General features: G+C 40.0%; 1 protein-coding gene across 10 annotated transcripts in view; it reads left to right on the top strand.

Moving 5' to 3' along the window:
- GOLGA4 (golgin A4) overlaps positions 1–21,525 on the top strand; it is a 132,014-nt gene that overhangs the window by 84,431 nt on the left and 26,058 nt on the right. For all 10 annotated transcript variants that reach the window (XM_049871120.1, XM_049871122.1, XM_049871128.1 and 7 more), the window contains 7 exons: positions 21–4,261; positions 4,774–4,895; positions 5,325–5,455; positions 12,171–12,284; positions 14,756–14,776; positions 14,956–15,024; positions 17,017–17,092. In XM_049871120.1, the coding sequence (XP_049727077.1) occupies positions 21–4,261; positions 4,774–4,895; positions 5,325–5,455; positions 12,171–12,284; positions 14,756–14,776; positions 14,956–15,024; positions 17,017–17,092 (4,774 nt within the window). The remainder of the gene's footprint in view (positions 1–20; positions 4,262–4,773; positions 4,896–5,324; positions 5,456–12,170; positions 12,285–14,755; positions 14,777–14,955; positions 15,025–17,016; positions 17,093–21,525) is intronic.

Raw genomic sequence — 21,525 nt, 5'->3', positions numbered from 1 at the left:
GTATCTGTTTTTATTAACAGAGAATTCTTGAATTGGAAAGTTCCTTGGAAAAAAGCTTACAAGAAGGTAAAACCCAATCGGAAGATTTAGCTATCCATTTGGAAGCTGAAAAAAATAAGCACAATAAAGAAATCACGATCATGGTTGAAAAACACAAGACAGAACTGGAAAGTCTGCAGCGGCAGCAGGATAACATTTGGACTGAAAAACTCCAAGTCTTAAAGCACCAGCATCAGACAGAAATGGAAAAACTTAGAGAAAAATGTGAACAAGAAAAGGAAGCATTGTTGAAAGACAAGGAGATTCTCTTCCAGTCCCACATAGAAGAGATGAATGAAAAAACTTTAGAAAAGCTTGATGTGAAACAAACAGAACTGGAATCCTTATCTTCTGAGCTGTCCGAAGTGTTAAGAGTCCGCCACAATCTAGAAGAAGAACTTTCTGCACTGAAGGCTCAAGCAGATAAAGTGAAGCAGGAATTAGAGGCCAGGCTGGATGAACAGAAAAGTCAGCACCAGCAGCAAGTTGACAGTATCGTTAAAGATCAAGAGATGTCTATCCAGAAAACTGAGAAAGCATTAAAAGATGAAATTAATCAACTTGGGCTCCTTCTAAGGGAAAAGGACCAGCGTTTAAAAGAGTATCAGACTCGTGTGGAGAATCTAGAGGCAGATCTCCAAAGGTCTGAAGGGGAGCTCCAGCAGACCTCTGCTAAGGTGGACCTTTTTCAGTCATACCAGAGCACTTCACAGGAGCAGGCAAAAGCTTATGAGGAGCAGTTGGCCCAACTGCAGCAAAGATTGTCGGGTTTAGAAACAGAAAGACTTCTCCTTACGAAGCAGGTAGCTGAAGTTGAAACACAGAAGAAAGATGTTAGTGCCGAGTTAGACACTCACAAAATCCAGGTCCGGGACTTAATACAGCAACTTGAAAAGCAGAATAGTGAAATGGAGCAAAAAATAAAATCTCTAACCCAACTCTATGAGTCCAAACTGAACGATAATAACATAGAGCAGGAACAGACAAAGCAAATCTTGATGGAAAAGGAAAATTTAATTTTACAAATGAGAGAAGGACAAAGCAAAGAAATTGAGAAAATCAAACAGAAGTTGTCGGCCAAGGAGGACAGTATTAGTATTTTGCATGAGGAGTATGAAACCAAATTTAAAAACCAAGAAAAAAAGATGGAAAAAATTAAGCAGGAAGCAAAGGAGATACAAGAAACGTTAAAGAAGAAATTGTTGGATCAGGAAGCCAAACTTAAAAAGGAGCTTGAAAATACCGTTCTAGAGCTGAGTCAGAAAGAAAAACAGTTCAATGCGAAAATCTTGGAAATGGCACAGGCAAACTCAGCTGGAATCAGCGATGCAGTGTCAAGACTGGAAATGAACCAGAAGGAGCAAATAGAAAGTCTTACGGAGGTGCACCAGCGAAAACTTAGTGATGTCGTATTAATCTGGGAAAAGAAACTTAATCAGCAAGCCGAAGAACTTCAGGAGAAACATGCAATTCATTTACAGGAAAAAGAACACGAGGTGGCAGAACTGAAACAAAAGATCCTCATATTTGGGTATGAAAAAGAAGAGATGAACAGGGAAATAGCGTGGCTGAAGGAGGAAGGTGTAAAACAGGATACAGCACTAAATGAATTACAGGAACAGTTAAAACAGAGGTCTGCTGATTTGAATTCTCTCTCGCAAAATGAAGATACCCTGAAAGCACAACTTGAAAAGCTAGAGGTCGACCTGAATCATTCTCTGAAGGAAAATACTTTTCTTCAAGAGCAGTTAACTGAACTAAAGACACTGGCAGAACAAGATAAGCTTAAGGTTTCTGAGCTGACTGACAAATTGAAGGCCACTGATGATGAATTCCAGAGTTGGAAATCTTCACATAAAGAAAGTAAGAAAAACCTAGAGGACAAAAGCTTGGAATTCAAGAAACTGTCTGAGGAGCTAGCAACACAGCTAGATATTTATTGCAAGAAAACTGAAGCCTTATTGCAAGTTAAAACAAATGAGCTAGTCAACGTTAGTAACAGCAAAATTAATGTCATGCTTTCTAGAATTTCCCGTTGTCAGCTCCACACAACTAAAGTTAAGGAGACACTGTTAATTCAAACTTGCAAAGTTTCTGAATTAGAAGCACAAATTAGACAGCTGACAGAAGAGCAAAATACACTAAATAGTTCTTTTCAACAGGCTACCCATCAGTTAGAAGAAAAAGAAAATCAAATTAAGAGCATGAAGGCCGATATTGTAGGTCTTGTAACGGAAAAAGAAGCCTTACAGAAGGAAGGAGGCCATCAGCAACAGGCTGCCTCTGAAAAGGAGTCTTGCATCACCCAGCTAAAGAAAGAGTTATCTGAAAACATCAATGCTGTCACGTCGATGAAAGAAGAGCTTAAAGAGAAAAAATCTGAGATCAGCAGTCTTAATAAACAGCTAACCGACTTGAACGATCAGCTTCAGAATAGCATTAGCCTGGTGGAAAAAGAAGCAGCCATTTCCTCACTAAGTAAGCAATACGATGAAGAACAGCGGGGGTTGCTGGAGCAGGTGCAGGCTTTATCTCTGAAAGTCGAAACTCTGAGTAAAGAGAAGATTTCTGCCCTCGAGCAGGTAGATCACTTGTCCACCAAGTTCTCAGAATGGAAGAAGAAAACACAGTCAAGATTTACACAGAATCAAAATACTATTAAAGAGTTGGAGGTGCAGCTTGATTTAAAAACGAAGGAAGCCAGTGAAAAGGACGAACAGATACATTTTCTGAAGGAAGACCTTGGTCAGCAAAATAAAAGATTTGAATGTTTGAAGGGCGAAATGGAGGATAAGAAGAGCAAGATGGAGAAAAAGAAGTGTAATTTAGAGACTGAGTTAAAAACTCAAACAGCAAGAATTACGGAGTTAGAGGGACACATTACTCAGAAAACAGCTGAACTTGAGTCCTTACGTGAAGTCCTTGAAAATTGCAAACAACAGAAGGATACTGAACGGGAAGAACTGGTTCAGAAACTTCGGCACGTTCAAGAGTTAGAAGAAGAAAAGGACAACAGGGTTATAGAAGCTGAAGAAAAAGTCTTGAGGCTTGAAAAGCAAGTGTCTTCCATGAAATCTGAGCTTGAAACTAAGACTAAAGAGTTAGAACATGTGACTTCCAGTGTGAAAAGCAAAGACGAGGAGTTAAAGGCACTGGAAAACAGACTGGAGTTGGAAAGTGCTGCAAAATTAGCAGAACTGAAGAAAAAAGCTGAACAAAAAATTGCTGCCATTAAGAAGCAGTTGTTATCACAAATGGAAGACAAAGAACAGCAATATAAAAAAGACAGAGAAAGCCACTTAAGTGAGCTAAATACGAAATTGCAGGAAAGAGAGAGGGAAGTTCTCATCTTGGAAGAAAAACTTAAGTCAGTAGAAAGCTCACCACAACCAGGAATATCAGTTGTACCCAGATCAGCCAAAAACTGGGCAGTAGGTACCATGCCAGAAGAAACAGATGCCCAAGGCCGTGTGCAGGGGGCCTATGAAGACAAAATCAGGGGTTTACAAAGAACTTTAACTGAAAAAGAGACTCTGTTACAGAGGCTAGAGCAGGAAAAAGAAGAGACAATTTCTTCCGATTCTGAAATGCTGTGCAAATACCAGGAGCTCTTAATAAAGTTAGAACGTGCTGAAACAAAGCAGCGCGAGGATCAAGTTATGATAGACCGTCTTAAAGAAGAACTTGAAGAGAAAAACAAGGCATATTCCTTGATAGTATCCCAGCACGTGGAAGAAGGGGAGAAAAATAACATTGGGGCAAAGCAGACCTTGGGAAATGTGGTTGACGAGGTCCAGAAAACCCTCCAGGAGAAGGAGCTAACCTGTCAGACCTTGGAGCAGAAGATAATAGAGCTGGATTCCTGCTTAGTAAGAGAGAAGGAAGTACATAGAGTTGAAATGGAAGAGTTGACCTCAAAGTATGAAAAATTACAGGCTTTACAGCAACAGATGGACGGAAAAAATAAACCCACAGAAGCTCTGGAGGACAGTGCTGAACGAGAGCTGAAATCACGTGTGGCCCAGCCCACCTCGCTTGGCAGCGTGGAGGCCCGGCACGATGACCTGGGACTTCAGTTAGCAGGCGCGGAGCGGGAGAACCAGAGGCTGAGCAAGGAGATGGCAAGACTTCAGAAGGACCTTCGGATGTTACGGAAGGAGCACCAGCAAGAACTGGTTATAGTAAAGAAAGAATACGAACAGGAAATGGAAGAGAAAATCAAGTAAGTTTTATTTCAGCGTGAATAGTTTTGAGGCAGTGCTCTTTAATTAGCGCCTTGCTCCCCCCACCCCTTTTTATGCCTAGTACAGTTACTTTAAGCCCCACCTCCTTGACTCTACCAATAGGAGATGTTACTCTATGACCGTAGGGGGGATAACCTCCTTTTGCGTGCAAGATCATGTCATTAGATATATATCCAAGTACTTGTTTTCTTTTTTGAAATTATTTTCACTATTAGCATTATTATTACATAACATAGATGCATATGGTGAAAATTCAGAAGTGGAAGGGAAGAGTCCTCGGATCCTCCCGGAGGTAATTACAGTTCATGTACCCTTCCAGGTGTTCCCTGTACCTGGACACACACATACATATATACACCTAGGCATATGCCCTTAAAATTGTTTTCTATACCAGTGAGATCAAAGTGTATGTGCTGTTTTGAAGACCAGGTCACTCTTGGCAGCTTGTTCTTAGTATGGCAGCAGTTAACTCCTTTCTTTCCTCACTCAGACAGGAACAAGAAGACTTTGAGTTGAAGCACAATTCCACATTAAAGCAGCTCATGAGGGAGTTTAACACGCAGCTGGCACAGAAGGAGCAGGAGCTGGAAATGACCATAAAGGAAACCATTAGTAAGTAAAATTTTAGAGTCGATAAGGGACAAATCAGATTCAGCAGGACTTGTTTATCATTTAAGCGTATTCTTTTCACACTTGTGCTAAGTGCTTTAAGTAATTAAACTGGAGGAAAAATTATTCTCTCTCAAGAAAGTTCTCTAATGAGGCAGTGCCGCCTGGCGGCAACTGGCCTTAAAGAGAGGAGAAGCAGGTAACAGAAACTGAGAACATGAATTGATTCTCACCTTGTAAAGACTCTTGTGCACTGTGAGAGGGTACGTTTGATCACTCACTGTTGGCCTGGATGCCTCATTAACCATTTCCCAATGCTTATATGAGATTGATTTTTATCAAAATTAATTTGGAACAAGGGTTGGTACTGAAATTGCGACGTAGATGCTAACGCTTGCCTAATGTTGTGTGTGCTCATTATTTATTTAACAGATAAGGCCCAGGAGGTGGAGGCTGAACTTTTGGAAAGCCATCAAGAAGAGACAAATCAGTTACATAAAAAGATTGCAGAGAAAGAAGATGATCTAAAAAGAACAGCCAAAAGATACGAAGAAATCCTTGATGTACCTTATTTTTTTTTTCTTTTTTTTAACTCAGCTGAAATAGATTGCATGGTAGTACTGAAAAAGATTGGGCCATAAATTTCCTGTTTTTCTAATATAGAGGGTTTTTTGGTTCAGTATTGTCCAAATTAGTACTTCCGCACTGAATGTAGGGTTTATAAAGAGTCTGATTGATTGCTGCCAGGATTGTAGCTTCCTGATCAGATTCTGCTAAGCAGGCAGTACGGTCTAGTTGCTGGTGTTGAAGCAACAGGGAGCCGTTAAAGGGGCACTAGGTTCTCTCCTGTCTTCCTCAGAGATTGACACCGACTTGGGGGGAGACCCAGACGAAGAGTCGGAAGGCTGTGCGTGGGTGAAATCTGAGTAACGGGCAGTGAGTGAGTGAGTGAGGGCGGCTGCTTAGCTCAGCTGGGGCCTCTCAGGGAGTGCCAGTTAACGGTAAACTTTATCCATTCCTACCCAATTTGCAGATGATTTTTGTTGGTTTCAAGGGAGGAAAAATGTGGAATGCACCAGCCAGGTGTATGTTTGGTGGAATAATAACCCAAAGCATTTGTTCTACTGATGGTAGATTAGCTTGTCTTCTTGTACATGAAGATAAGCCCTGGGTTCTAATGAGAGCGTTTTCGAATGTAAAACAATGTAATTTCTTGGTTAGGTTGCAGATGTTTTGGTTACCCCTTATTTCACATATGCCAAGAACCATTTGATGGTTGAGAATGTATAAATCAGAGAATCATGCCTCAGGTGACCTTGGCAGCAATAGAAGTCTGGGCCAGGAACAGTTTCTAGTAATAATTACTTCTAATGTAATTGAAACAGCCGAAATTCCAGGATATGACACATGAAATTCCAAAATATGATAAATGCTACTTCTGTATCATTAAAAAAAAAATCATTTTTTGTTGCCTTTGTTGAGAAGATACGCAGCAGAAGCGTAACAGCAGTTCAACAATTTCTGCATGTACAGTTCAGTGGCGTGGATTACGTTCCTCAAGCCGTGTAGCCGCTCTCTCCCTCCTTTGCTGAGTTGTTTCTCCTCCATTAACATAAACTCACTGCCCCAAGGCTCCCGTCTAACTTTTCCAGTTGCTCTTGTAGATTTGATTCCATATGGATAGATTTTTAAAGAGATAATGCTCAAGGTAGACATCCTTTACTAGTTAAGCTAAACTATTTTTTGTTGTTAAGAAGACTTCAGGGGATATTTTTGGTTTAAGGTTTAAAGATAACTTTAGGGCAGTAGTTCCAGGGGTTCATCCAGCCTCCATGACTCCAGGAAGTCTGAATTCCTTGGGAATTTGAAATTCTGTTCTGCATTTTCCCACTTTTGATTAGGATTCTTCTATAGAGTCTTTGATCAGAATGTTCAGTAGTGGGACCCAGGCTCCATCCAGCCCTCCTGGTCTCGTGGCAAAGGAGGCAGTTGTTCATGGAGGCAATTAGCCACACGTTCCATGTCCTCCATTTCTGTTTCCTCCTCCTGTGCCCCACTCTCCTTCCTCTGTTGCTCCAGGTGAAGAGAGACCAATTGTTTTGTTTTTTAAAACCAAATGCAGCAGTTCTGTTCTGTTGTATAGGGTCACTGTGAGTAAGAATTGACTCAGCGGCACACAGCGAAAACAAGTGTATGTATATAATAAACATTGCCATTTCTACATTTTCTACATGTACGTTTTCCGCATGTACAATTCATTGACATTAAGTACTTGAATCATGTTGTGTAACTGTCACCACTGTCTGTTGGAAAATCATGTTTTTAAAAATATATATATATTTTATTATTGTACTTTAGGTGAAGGTTTACAGAACAAGCTAGCTTCTCATTAAACATTTAGCACACATATTGTTTTGTGACATGTCAACACTCTTGGGTTCCCTGTTGTCAGCTCTCCTGTCCCCTCCTGCCTGCTAGTCCTTGCCCCTGGGCTGGTGTGCCCCTTCGGCCTGGTTTTGTCTTACGGGCCTGTCTCATCTTTGGCTGACTCAGGAGTGACATCATGACTGATCTGAAAGGGTGTTTGAGGGCTAAACTCTTGCAGTTTCTCTAGTCTGTGTCAGGCCAGTAAATCTGGTATTTTTTTGAGTTAGAATTTTGTTCTACGTTTTTCTCCAGCTCTGTCCAGGACCCTATATTGTGATCTCTGTGAAGAGAGACCAATTGTTGTGCCTTGGATGCCTTCTTGCAAGCTTTTAGGACCCCAGGCATTACACAGTGAACTGCGAGGCAGAACAGAAGCACTAAACACGTTACTAGGCCAGTTATCCAGGATGTCCCGTGAAACCACGACCCTAAACTTCCAAACTAAGGAACCAAATCCCATGAGGCATCTGGTTGTACCTAAGCAGCCTCAGCCGTTTCTATCATTTTTGAGTTTTAATTCTCATTATGAAAAGAAAATTTAAATAATTTTAATAAAATGTAAAATATACATAGTTTTATATTTTCTTATGTTTTCATGTAGTATATATATCCTAAGTTTAAAAAAAATATTTTTATTTAATGCTTAGAGAAAGAGGATGTTGGAATTGGAAGAGGCACTAAAGCTAGTTTAGTTCCACCTTCTTTGTTTTTTGTAGAAGGAAAAACAAGTTCAGTATCGTTAAGTGATTTTCCTAAACCTGCATAATGCATGGCACAGTAACAAGTATGAGCACAGAAGTCATGTTAAATACTCTAGTAGACACATTAAAAAAAAGAGAAAGTAGTGAACATAACATTTTAACAATATATTTAATCCAGTATGTCCATATACATGTTTCAATGTGTAATAATTATAGAAATTATTGAGATATTTTACTTGGGAGGGGTATTCTTTGAAATTTAGTGTGTATTCACACTGTACAGCTCAATTCAGACGGCCACATTTCAAGTGCTCACTAGCCACTAGGGTAGCTGATGGCTACAGTCATGTACGTTAGAGCCTTAGACTCTTCACTGCTAGGTCTAAGGCTGGCTTTGTAGTGAAATAGGCGGCAGCCCCAGTCTAAACACCCCAGATACATACTCTGTCTTGAAGAAATTCTTTTTAAAAATGCTAAGATTAGTACAAAGCGATAATAGCAGTTCTCAGCAAACACCATATTACTCTCACCCTGAGACATATCCTATACCATTCTTCCATCTTAAAGCTGCTGAAATTGGAGTCTTATATGGAGCTTGTATGTATTTCCCTCCCCCACCCCCAAAAGCTGTTATCAGATTGATGATTTGTCTTGATGGCATCTTAGATTGCTAGGTCTTTGTCATCCTTTAAAGTAATTCTGTAATTTGTGTATAACAACTTTGAGCGTACGTACCTCTTCATTTCCCTGGCTTTACTGTATAGTTAACATTCTTACCATTCCCCCGTTTGAAGAAGCTGATTCCCACCTCCTGCCACCGTCAACGCCCGCCCCCACACACATCAACACGCCTCTTAGGACATGAGATCTGTTTCTCTCCCCTGGATTGCTAGGCAGAGAGAAATCACCTTCTTTTACCTGTATATTCCCAGCACGATATCCAGTATATAGGAGGCTCCCAGGACAGGGTTTTCCATTGACTCCTGTGGCGCGTTCCTCTTCTTTGCTCTTGGCTGCAGTCTGGAGTACCATCTCGTATCTCTCTTTTGTCTGCTCTATTAATTTCTTCCTTGATCTCTTTGCCTTGGTCTGTTTTCCCCAACACATTCATTCCCTTCCTCTCAGAGTTATTTTCCATCTTGAAACAAAGGTGTAATCCTGTAACTGCTCTAAAATACCACCAATGGCTTCCCGTTGTCCCAGCGATACCTCCTCTGATGTGGTCTGTGTTCTGGCCAAACTCAATGTTAGCTTGTTCTTCACTCCATTTTACCTTTGTGCATGCTGTTCCGCCTGCCTAAAGATCACATTCTCACGCTTCACGAACTAATGCCACTGTTACCATCTCTCTTTTGGCTTTTTATAAAAATAACTTTTATTTAGAAAAAAAAATTTTTTTGAATCAGATGTATTCACCTGGTTCAAAAACCAAAATAGTGTAGAAAGGCATACTTGGAGAATTGTATACAGTGGGAATTGTACCCTGTGCCTCTCCTCTGTGTTCTGTGTCCCATCCCTCTTTTCCCCCCATAGGTGACTTGGTTTCTTACACGATATTTTAATGTTTAGTTACACAAGCAGAAATAAGAGTGAGATCCATTCTTATTTTTCCTCTTCCCTCTTCCAAAGATAGCTTTCTGAATATACTTTCCTGCATCACATTTCTTAGTTTTTTTGTAACCCCTTAAGTAGAATTAATTGCATCTGTGTTCTCTTGGTACTCATCTGTATTTGTTACTTCACTTACAACATGTAATTATTGTCACATATGAACATCTACACGTATGTATATGTATGGTTGTATCTGTCCTCTGCACTAGGCTGTAAACATCCTATGGGCGGAATTTTGTTATTCATCTCTCTAGTCTTCAGGGCCTAACCCAACCCCTGGTACATGTTGGACACCCAGGAAGTTTCAAGGAGGTGACAAATGAGAGGACAGAGAAGGATTCATTTGGGAAGAGAGGGTGGTAACAACTCAGAGGAGGAATTGAGTGCAGGTAGTCCTGACTTATAACAGCGTTCCATTCCGACAACTCTGTTGTAAGTCGGTTCTGACATAAATTGAATACCTCTTTTTTTTTTTTCCAGTTTTTGTTATTATTGCCTTTTATTATCTTTATAAATCCAATCTTTAACGTCTGCAAGTGAACCTCTGAGAATGATAACATCAGCGAATTTTGTGCTGCAAGATCGTATGTAATGCATATTATTAAAAACGAGGTGTCCGAAAAAGGTTTGCCGTAACTAGAGTATGTCAAAGTTGGAAACTAGCTGTATTCACATGGAAGGAAGCTTGCCCGATGACCTAATCCCAACCTCTGAGCAATCTCATTGGGAGGAAGTAGCTTCTAAAGCTCCGTTAGATGCAAAACTGGTTTCTTGTTAATATTGACTGTAGTTTAGTGATTTGGTTTGGGTATGATAACTAGTCTTCAAACGTAATTTCCATGCATAAAGATCCAATTTAACTAGTTTTTCTTTTCTTACTGTTCTTACTTCAAAGCAAGCAGTTCTGTTGTGTTTTTTCAAGAAGACAGAAAGCTTTTTACAAAGAAAATTATAGCCATTTTTTTCTTAAATTAGATATAACACATTAAGGGATCTTTTGTACTTCTTAGAGGGCTTGCTTTAGATTGGTATCACCTGGCTGTCAGAGGATATGTCCATCACAGCCAATTGTCATACTAAGAATAGGGGCCTACCTGAATGAAGAGCCACAGAGGGCAATCCTTTCCATCAAGACTAGGCCACGTTGACACAGACATCCACACAGAAAATGCCATGGTAGAAGAAAAACAATAAACCAAGACTGGCAGCGATGTATTTGTAATTACTCACTGATAGTGTAGGGTAGGGGTGGAAGCCAGGTTAATGTGTGCCTCACTGGGGAGATATCTCAGGAGCCTAGTTATAACAGACCTTTGCCTTGATTTGTTCAGAGGGGTTCGTTCTTTTTCTATTTGTCTAAGAAGGTTTTGTGTCAGTGGTATTCAAAATTAAATTTTCCAAGTGTCCCATGGTTCCTTGCCTTATTTTGTGCCATGGAGCCTAACTAACTTTGTTTGCTCTTGAGAATTATGTATCTTTTTTGTTCTTGTTGAGGCAAGTTGGCATCAGATACCTGTTGGTAGTTGTTTTTCCTGTTAAGTCCCTTATTCAGCAAATACTCATCTTCATTACTCAAATCTGATCGATAGTCCAAGTCCAAATGTTCTTTTGGCACAAAGGTTATTACAAGATTTCTCAGAGCGAGGAGAGGCTGAGTCTCCCTGTAAATTAAAACGTGGCGGTTGCCAAGACGAAGCATGGGGGGATGGGAGGATGGCCAGCGGCATCTTACCAGGACGATCCAAACAGAGTAGGTTTGTATGCCAAATTGTTTCAGTAGGATCATTGGGCCAGTGAGTCACATACTGCTTTTTCTAATACAGCCCTGTCTGTTTTTGCAGAGTTCAGGACAAATGGAGAAATTCCTGTTGTCACCACACGCATTGGACAGTAACTAATATTTTTTTCAAAAGTAGATTTTAGTTAAACATTTTACGTCAAAGAACCTGTGGCATGGTTTTGAGGCAGATGTATTGGAGAGGTGCAGGTTCGCTGAGCTAGAACTAAGAACCCTCCCTTGATTTGTACAGCCCATCCCCCCGGCTGCCCCAAAATGCATGTCTTCCCCTGAACAGTAAGTTACCAGCTGGTTGAGCAGTGCTGTGTATATAAATACCCACTAGTCTGTTTTAATGAATGTTTTCTGGAAATCAGACCCCAAGATAGAAAAGGCCAGAGTCATTAAATACAGGTCCTGTACTGTCGTTTGTCGTGACACTAGTCCACACCTAATTGTTGCTTAAACCTGGGAATCCCTGTTCAGGGGAAAGAAACTGCGTGGTGAGTTTCGTGGGTTGGGAAAAGTGAAGCCCTAGGAATAGTCTAGGAATAGTCTACAGCATAAAAAGACTCGAGATTAAAATTGAGGCATGAAGGAAAGTGTCCAGAGCACAGGACCAAGTTAAAAGCAATAAACGCGTAAGGCTGTTATTTCCTCTGCAGAGGTAGCTCTGTCTGTACCGTGTTCCTTTTTTACAGTGTTCTTTTGATGTATTTGTTCATTAACACACTACCCTTTTTTTTTTTTTTTACCCTAAAGGCTCGTGAAGAAGAAATGACTGCGAGGGTAACGGAGCTGCAGAGTCAACTCGAGGAGCTACAGAAGAAATATGAGCAGAGGCGACAGCAGGAGGAGAACCCTGGCAGCGATCAAGTGAGAGGCCTTGAGTTTGCTTCGCAAGTTTCTTGAAGATGCTACCATTTTCATCATTTGACTCACCTGCTGACATACAGACTTACATCATTTAATCCTAACAAAAATCTTGCAAGAGATACTCTGGTTTCCGTTTTATAGGCATTGAAACTAAGGTTCAGAGCGGTTGAATGAAATGTTTATGTGCTCACAGTGTTGCAGTGGGAATTTAAACCCAGCCAGAGCCTAGACATTTCTCTTACCCCCAGTGCCTCTTGGTCTTTTCCACGGAAAGAATAACATAGGAGAGTGAACCTAAGACAGCCACAAATGGTCCGTGGAAAATATATTTTTAGAATTTTATGTTTTGTGCCAAATATTTATAGAAATTTTAAATTCTACTCTATGATACATCCTTAGTTATAGTCACATAAAAATGATGTTTTAAGTTAGATACCATAAAGAAAGACATCCATTTCTACCTTTCTGCTTGGTCTATAGGCCAAATGCAGGTACGATAGGATTATTTTGAAAAATTGGATGGAATGACGTGTGCTGGCAGCGCATATTTAGGCATTTTTATAATCCTGGTCGTTCATTAAAACTGATGCTCTGAGGGATGAGCCCTGTTGACCCCATGACTTCCTGTTCTGCTGTGCACCCCACCAAGTGCACGCCTGCAGGGCGTGGGCCCCACTTTGACCCGGGGGTACAGCCTGACACTCCACCATTTGCTCCCTCAAACGTCCTCACGCAGGCGGTGTCGTCCTCACAGCACTGTCACGAGGGTCTCAGGAATCTGAGTGGACACCGCTCACGACTTCATCCTTAAGAGCCTCTGTAGAGGCTTCATGGCACCATGCCAGTTACTGGGCAGCAGCTGTCTAGAGCTTCATGACATTATGCCGGTTACCAGGCAGCAGTTTTCTAGAGGCTTTACAGCACTATGCCAGTTACCAGGCAGCAGTTTTCTAGAGGCTTCACGATACTGTGTCGGTAATAGGCAGCAGTTTTCTAGAGGCTTCACAACACTTTTCCAGTTACCAGGCAGCAGTTTTCTAGAGGCTTCATGGCACTATGCCAGTTCCAGGCAGCAGCTTTCTAGACAACCAGTTACATAAATCAAACACACCGTGTGCCATTTGGGACAGGTCCCTCGTTTGTAAGCACTAAGCTAGCTACATGGTCTGTCCTGGTTTTTTAACGGCTATTCCATGGTTTTAGTTTATTTCCCCCCCTCCCTTCCATTTGGTCGTGACTTAAATCAGGTACTATTAAGTATTACTTTCAATGAGAAGAATTCTGACTCATAGTGACCCTATCAGATGGAGTAGAACTGCCCCACAGGGCTTCCAAGGCTGTAATTCTTTACCGCAGCAGACTGCCACATCTTGCTCCTACAGAGTAGCTGGGGGTTCAAACTCCTGATCTTTTGGTTCGCAGCTCATCGCTTTAACCACTGTGCCACCAGGGCTCTGAGTCAGAATCAAGTAGACAGCAGTGGGTTTATGAGAAGAATTGTGCTAACATGAGCTATCCTGTAGTATCAACTTAAGAAGGAATGTTGGTATAGAGTCACTTTGACCTGTACCAGGATGCCATAGAGTATTTGAAACATTATGAAGTCAGTATTCAGAAGGTCTTCTGAGCCCTTTACTTGTATCGTTAGAAAAGAGGGAATGTATTTTTTTTTAATTTTTTAGTTTTTATTTTTATTGTGCTTTAAGTGAAAGTTTACAAGTCACGTCAGTCTCTCATATAAAAATTTATGTACACCTTGCTATATACTCCTAGTCGTCCTCCCCTTAATGAGATGGCATACTCCTTCTCTCCACCCTGTATTTTCCTGTCCATTCAGCCAGCTCCTGTCCTCCTCTACCTTCTCATCTCACCTCCAGACAGGAGCTGATGGGAAAATATTCTTAATTTTTACTTCTACTGTAAGAAATATTTTTCTGTTTTATTCTTCATGAATTTCTTTCCTATTTCTTCCTGAGCATCTATTCTGCATCTGGAATATCTTGAATTGCATGCCAGCGTTGGGTTCCATGAAAAACAGTTTGTGATTTTAGCTTAGAGAGGGTTCCCAGAAATAGTGCTTCAGAAATCCCTAAAGGGCCTATATGCTTTACGTAGACGTTATTATGTTTAATTTTTAAAAATTACAGAAATACATTCTTGTTAGGAGTCAGATGACATAAAACGTGAACTCCCCATTTTTTCTCTGCGCACGGCACCTCACCTTCCCAAGCGGTAACTGTGGTCAGGAGCTTTGCTTGTGCGTGCGTAGACTGTGGTGTTTTGTATCATGAGATAAACCAGACGTAAAAGCACATATTTAAGGTTGCCTTATCTCAGATTTGACCATTCTCTTAAAACTGTGGCTGTGATTTCTTACTTCCTTGTAGTTTTGTATTACTGCATTTTATTGTTTGTTCACTTGTAGATTTTAATGTATACACTGATTTTTCTTTTTTTCCCCCCATTTTCAGGTAACAATTATGGAGCTACAGGTAAGACTAGTTCACTGAATTTGACTGAAGGCAGTGTATTTTTCAGGAACATTCTGTGTTTTAACTTAAACATAAAGAGACTCTTCTAACAAGGAAGAATTTCCCAAGCAATAGAGAGAAGTGTCTGGGCAGAGATGAAGCCCGTGTGTATTTCAGATCTGACTTTTGTGTCCTTTCAGACACAGCTCGCACAGAAGAGCACGCTTATCAGTGATTCAAAGTTGAAAGAGCAGGAGTTCAGAGAGCAGGTAAGGCCCAACTGGTGTTTTGTGTTTTCAGCTAACTTCCTTAGATCATGCTAGTGTGTACCTGGGTCTCGTTTAGCTAATTTGTTAAAAACAAGTAATCGTCAGCTTTGAAATCCGCCTGCCTTACACAGGAAATTTCATTTCAAAATCCAAAGGCACTAGAGGATAATCTCTATAATTCTTATTACTTATATTTAAACAAGAACGTTTGCACCCTTTTATTTTTAGTGCTTAACATTTTGGATGACAATTTGTGTTTATATAATTGCTAATAATTTTAGTTCTAGAAAGAATCTTTTTTTTTTTGGATCAGAGAGAAAATACATTGGTGTTAATCTTTGCTACTTTTTCCTAGTGGCTAAACTGTCGTGATTTAATGATTTGTCCTCGTGTTATTCAGTAATTCATTTTAAACAAGACCGTGTGTCTGTACCCACAGGTGCACAGGCACATACATACACACCAGCCCATGTGTGTCCGGGGGGCACGATCTTTAGTAAAGTCTTTTTTCAAACTCTGGAGGAATACTGACTCAACAGGCTAAATTTGAAGGCTCGATCTCCAGAGATTTCCCAGTTCTCTGAAAATTCATACGGGCAAAAATCTTGATAATTGTTGAATCCAAGTGTCAGACGGGTATATGAACATCAGTTGCACTATGCTTTCTGTATTTGAGTATGTTTGAAGTTTTTCATAATAAATTTTAAGAAAAACTTTCAGAGACAAGTACAAAGTTCCAGTGTTGCTTTATCTTTCTTCTGCTTCTCTAGTGGTATAGCTTTTTCCGTGCATTGTCAAGATTGTCACTTTTAAATTCTCTCTTTCAGCATCCTCAAATCTTCAAAACTGTCCTAGCTTAACAATTTTTGTATTGATTTTTTTATTGTGATAAAATACATAAAACATAAAATTTACCATTTTAACCTTTTTAAAGTGCCCAGTTCAGAGACATTTAGTGTGCTCACAGTGTTGTGCAGCCATCCTAACTCTCTGGTCCGAGAGCGTTTTCATCATTCCAAGAGGACACCCCGTACCCATTAAGCAGCCCCTCCTTCCAGCCTCTGGCAGCCACTGCTCTGCTTTCTGCATCTCTGGCTTTGAGTGTTTCGGATACATCATATAAATGGAATCACGTGCTACGTGGCCTTGTGTGTCTAGCTTGTTTCATTTAGCATGATGTTTTGGAGGTTCATTTATATTGTAGTATTTGTCAGTGTTTTGGTCCTTTTTATGGCTGAATAATAGTCCATTATATGGTATACCCAAAAACCCACTCCCGTTGAGTCGATTCCAACTCATGGCGACCCTATAGGACAGAATAGAACTGCCCCATAGAGTTTCCAAGGAGCGCCTGGAGGATTCGAGCTGCTGACCTTTGGTTGGCAGCCGCAGCACCTAAACACTGGGCCACCAGGGTTTCCGTGATATGGTATACCCAAAAACCCACTCCCGTCGAGTCGATTCCAACTCATGGCGACCCTATAGGACAGAATAGAACTGCCGCATAGAGTTTCCAAGGAGCGCCTGGAGGATTCGAGCTGCTGACCTTTGGTTGGCAGCCGCAGCACTTAACCACTGGGCCACCAGGGTTTCCGTGATATGGTATACCCAAAAACCCACTCCCGCCGAGTCGATTCCAACTCATGGCGACCCTATAGGACAGAATAGAACTGCCCCATAGAGTTTCCAAAGAGCGCCTAGGGGGATTCAAGCTGCTGACCTTTGGTTGGCAGCTGCAGCACCTAACCGCTGGGCCACCAGGGTTTCCGTGCTATGGTATACTGCTTTTAAATTTGATGAAGTCCAGTTTACCTTTTTTTTCTTTCGTTGCTTGTGCTTTTGATGTCATGTATAAGAAACTGTGTTAATTTTATTTGCATATATTTTGTCCTCAGCATTTAAAACATGTAACGGCTACAGCAATCTTTTTCTTCCCTACATATGGTTTCCATATGAGTCTTATGATACTGTTGGGATATTTGTTGTTTTTAGATTCACAATTTAGAAGACCGTTTGAAGAAATACGAGAAGAACGCCTATGCAAAAACTGTGGGGCCACCTTACAAAGGTGAGAATGCTCTGTCGTGTCACATACCCAGAGTTGTCTCATATTGGTGGATTTATGATGTTGCTTTTCTCCTTGTTAATCTGTTTTCTTTACAGTGAATATGTTTTACCTTTGTAATTAGCCAGTAACTGCTAGTTTGGGGGAAAGAATAATAGTAATCTAAAACAAAAAATAATGCACATTTGTGGTAAAAAAAAAAAAAATCAAACAAAGTGGCTGTGGATACGTGAACACTGCACATTCCCACTTTATTCTCTCTCCAGTCTCCAGATGGACCTAGGTGACAATGTACATGTGTTTTCCAGACACCTCTCTGTATGTGTATAAACACATGTATGTAATCTCATGCGGACGCTCTGAGACACACAGAGTTTTATGTTTTAGATGTTTCCTGATTTTTATTATTACAATGATGCTATAATTACTAATTTTATTTTTTAATATAATTTTTTAAATTTTTTATTGCTGAGAATATACACAGCAGAACATAAACCGATTCCACGATTTCTGCAGGTACAATTGAGTGACACTGATTACGTTCTTCGAGCTCTGGAACCGTTCTCACCCTCCTTCTCTGAGTTGTTCCTCCCCCATTGACAAACTCCCTGCCCTCTAAGGTTCCTGTCTAATCTCTGGAGTTGCTGTTGTTAGTTTGATCCCAGATAGATAGTTCTTCAAAGAGCATAATACTCAGGCAGACATTCTTTACTAGTTAATCTATGCAATTACTAATTGAAGAAGAAAGTGATTTCATAGAATTCTTGTATTTGAGGTGGGGGGAAATGAATTGGAAATATTTTTCTCTTGATGTAAATAGCATGACACTTACAAAGGGTTTTAAAGACTTACCAAGTTTCACTGCCTCAGTGCATTAAGGATGGCTTTTTTTTTAAACTAAGTGGTTTGTAATGCTTCCTCCTTTCTTGTGGGAGGCAAGGGGGCGTCCATCAAGGCCATTTAGCCTTCTTCTGTGTTTAAAAGCCCTTACTTCTTATTAAGAAATAACATAGAATACTGTAGAAATCCTAATTAAATTAAACAGGGGCTTACCTTGGATTCTTTCCAAACCTCTCTTTAAAAAAAGAAGAGAAAACCAACTGTGAAGTTTCCTGTCTCTCACTGTAGAGAAGACCTGCTCCCCATGGCTAAGTCAGCCGCGTGCGATTCGCAGCCTGGAACCACGCTGGACCAGTGCTCAGCACACACAGGGAATTGTTTGATTCTTTTTCCTAGTTTCAGCTTAAGAATTTCCTGCATACTTTCCTTTTTCCCCTCAGTTTTCAACAGTAAAATGAACACGTCTACAGTGTATTTCATAGCCAGCACACCTACAATGCTAAGTGCCAAGCACTGTTCTGAATGTGTTTTTTGTCAGCTCGTTGAATCCTTTCACGTGTCTCCTAGTACACGTGTGAAAGCTGTTCTCTAGAGCATGCAGCCAGGAGTGGAATTGCTGGTTCGTAGTGTATAAACGCTTCTGTACGTACCCTCCACTTGGTCAAGCCAACTCCTTTCCATGTGGTTTTTGTACTAACTTCAGTCTTGCCCCCAGTGGATGAGTGTTCTCATCACTTCAGCTCCTCACTAGTGCTTTTAATTAAGGTCTTTTAATGTTTTGTTCATCTAAATGGTGTATAGTGATACTGCATTGTCACTCTGATTTCAATTGTATTTTTCTTATTAGTACTCAGATTATCTTTTTTATTTGCTTGTGTGTTCATTCATTCATTTTAGGTACGGTTTCCTTCTTTTGTGAAGAGCCTGTCCATATTTTTCACCTCTTGGTAAATTAGGTTATCTGTCATTTTCTTACTGATTTGTAGGAATTCTTAAATTCTGAATATTAATCCCTGTCAGTTATGTATGATGCAAAGAACTTCTACTAGTTGGTGTCTTTCTACTCCGTTAATGATGTCTTCCTTTTAAACTCATTTCATATAATTTTCAAACATGTAGACAAGCAGTGAGAATAATACAGTGAATACATGTGAACACGTGGCCCAGCCTCAGCGATTGTTAAGGCATACCCATTCTCATTTCTTCTGTTCTCTAACCTTCTCTATCCTTGGTCCATCAGCTTGTTTTAAAGTCAACCCTGAGGACCATATCTTACTTCATATGTAATATTTCTGTATATACCTCTGAGAAGGACTCTGAAAATAACCACAACACCACTGGGAAAAAAAAAATACCTAAAACATAATAATTATTCCTTAATATCATCAAACATCCAGTCAGTATTCAGATTTACCAGTAATCTCGTAAATGTTTTCTGGTGGTGGTAGTCTAACAGTTGGTTTGTTTGAAAAAAAAAAAAAAGCAGTGGCCAAATACTACGTTTGACTGAAAAACCACTTAACTCTCTTTTAAGCTCTAATTTCCTCCTTCTCTCTCTGTTTTTTTTCTTGTCATATATTTGTTGAGGAGAACAAGTTACTTGTCCTATAGATTTGACATTGTTCTGTATTTTTCTCTCAATTCCCTCTCCGTGGTGTCTTTTGACCTGTTCCACTATCCTGTTTTTCGTATAAACCAGTAGTTAAAACTAGAGGCTTGATCAGATTTAGGTTTGAGTCACTGGCAAGAGTACTTCATCAAGGGTGCTGCGTACTTCCATTTGCCTCCCATCGAAAGACACACAAGTGTTGTCGTGATTCTGTCACTCAGTCCAGGTGTCATTAGTCTTGGTGACTCTGACTGGGTGTATTATTTCACTAGGAATTATGCAGCAGTGGTCGTCAAATCCTGTCATTTCCTGTTCCTACAGTAGCTGGAATTCTTCTATAAACAGAAACTTTCCCACGTTACCTAGCTGGTTACCTTGAGGTACAGCTCATACAGGAAAAGCAGGATAAATGGTTGATTCTGTCTCTTTATTTACCAGTTTTCAGAATAACGAGTTATATCTGAAATACCCTAGCGTCCCTGCAGAGAAGACCAGGGAGAAATTTTGGGGTTTTTTGTTTTGTTTTCATTTGCTTGGAATTATTCTGGTCTTAGGGTTTGTAACATATTTCTTTTGCTTCCACCGATTGCTGGAATTTTGTTTCTGATTCTCAAATTGTTCCTCTCTGACCCAGTGGAACCCTTTCAGATTGGCTCTTGTCTCTTTTTAACGTGAGCCTTGGTACTTCCCGCTTTCTGGTGTCATAGGATGTCTCAGAGAAAATGCAGTATGAACTCCTACTGATATTTCGACTTTGATTTTATATTTATCTCTCTTTGCTCCTATGCTCAAAATCTTGGTTCCTAGCAACATTAACATAATGACTTATTTGTAGTTACATATGTGTGTATGTGTATAAAAAAAAATGTGTATAGACACATATATTATCGTGTATGTTTTTTTTCTGAAACTATTACATATGTATATGTATACATAGATAACACTTGTTTATATGATTAAATTACTTTAAAAAGCTTATGGTTTCTTTCAGTTCTTTTGTCTTTAAGGGTATATATTCAGTAGGGATGTGTGTTTACTATGTGTGAAAGTAATTTGAATTAATACTTCTCTATGTAGTTTGGTTAGCAGTTTGATACACCATTAAACATATCTGTTCCGTCTCACTTTCTCTTTTCATAAGTTGCTTTTTCCTGTTTTGACTTAGTTTTATTTTCTAATAATTTACATAACATTTATGTGGAAACCTTGGTGGTGTAGTGGTTAAGAGCTATGGCTGCTAACCAAAAAGTCGGCAGTTTGAATCCACCAGGCGCTTGTTGGAAACTCAGTGGGGCAGTTCTGCTCTGTCCTGTAGGGTCACTATGAGACAGAATCGACTTGATGGTTTTGGTTTTAAACATTTGCATGGCTCTCAAGTCAGAACTATAAAACCAGTTTTATTCAGAGAAATCTTACTTTCCATCCATTCTGTTCCTCCCTTACATATAACCAATTTTACTAGTTTTGGGTGTATCCTTCCACTAAAAAAAAATCAGTAAATATGTTATATATTTCTTCTCTTTTTAGGTAAAGGTTACACATCTTACGTTTTTTTTTTCCCTTCACCTAACTGTGTATTTTGGAGATGAGGCCATAGTAGAGTACAGAGCTTTCCCTAATTGCGGCCTACTTCTGGCTAGTGTTTCAGCCTGTGGATATAATGGTTTATCCAGCCAGTCCTTATTAATGATCCTTTGTGTTGTTTCCAGCTTTCTGCTGTCACAGGTAGTACTCCAGTGAATAGCTTTGTGCACAGTCATTTAGTATTTCTTAACAGTATACCTTTAGGATGCTTCTTTGAAATGGGATCGCTGGATCAATGTTCCGAAGTTTTGCTGGGTAATCGAAGAGCCTCCTCAGCCCTTGTACCGTTTTGCGTTCCTATCAGTAATGTTTGAGAATGCCTGCTTCCCTGCAGCTTTGCTGACACTGTTGTGTCACACTTGGATTTTTACCAGTCTATAGGTGAGAAATGGTATCTCAGCAT

Source organism: Elephas maximus, chromosome 27 (assembly GCF_024166365.1).
Source record: "Elephas maximus indicus isolate mEleMax1 chromosome 27, mEleMax1 primary haplotype, whole genome shotgun sequence".
Lineage (NCBI taxonomy): Eukaryota > Metazoa > Chordata > Mammalia > Proboscidea > Elephantidae > Elephas > Elephas maximus.
The sequence above is the reverse complement of the archived record's forward strand: the minus strand, read 5'-3'. Positions and strand labels throughout refer to the sequence as shown.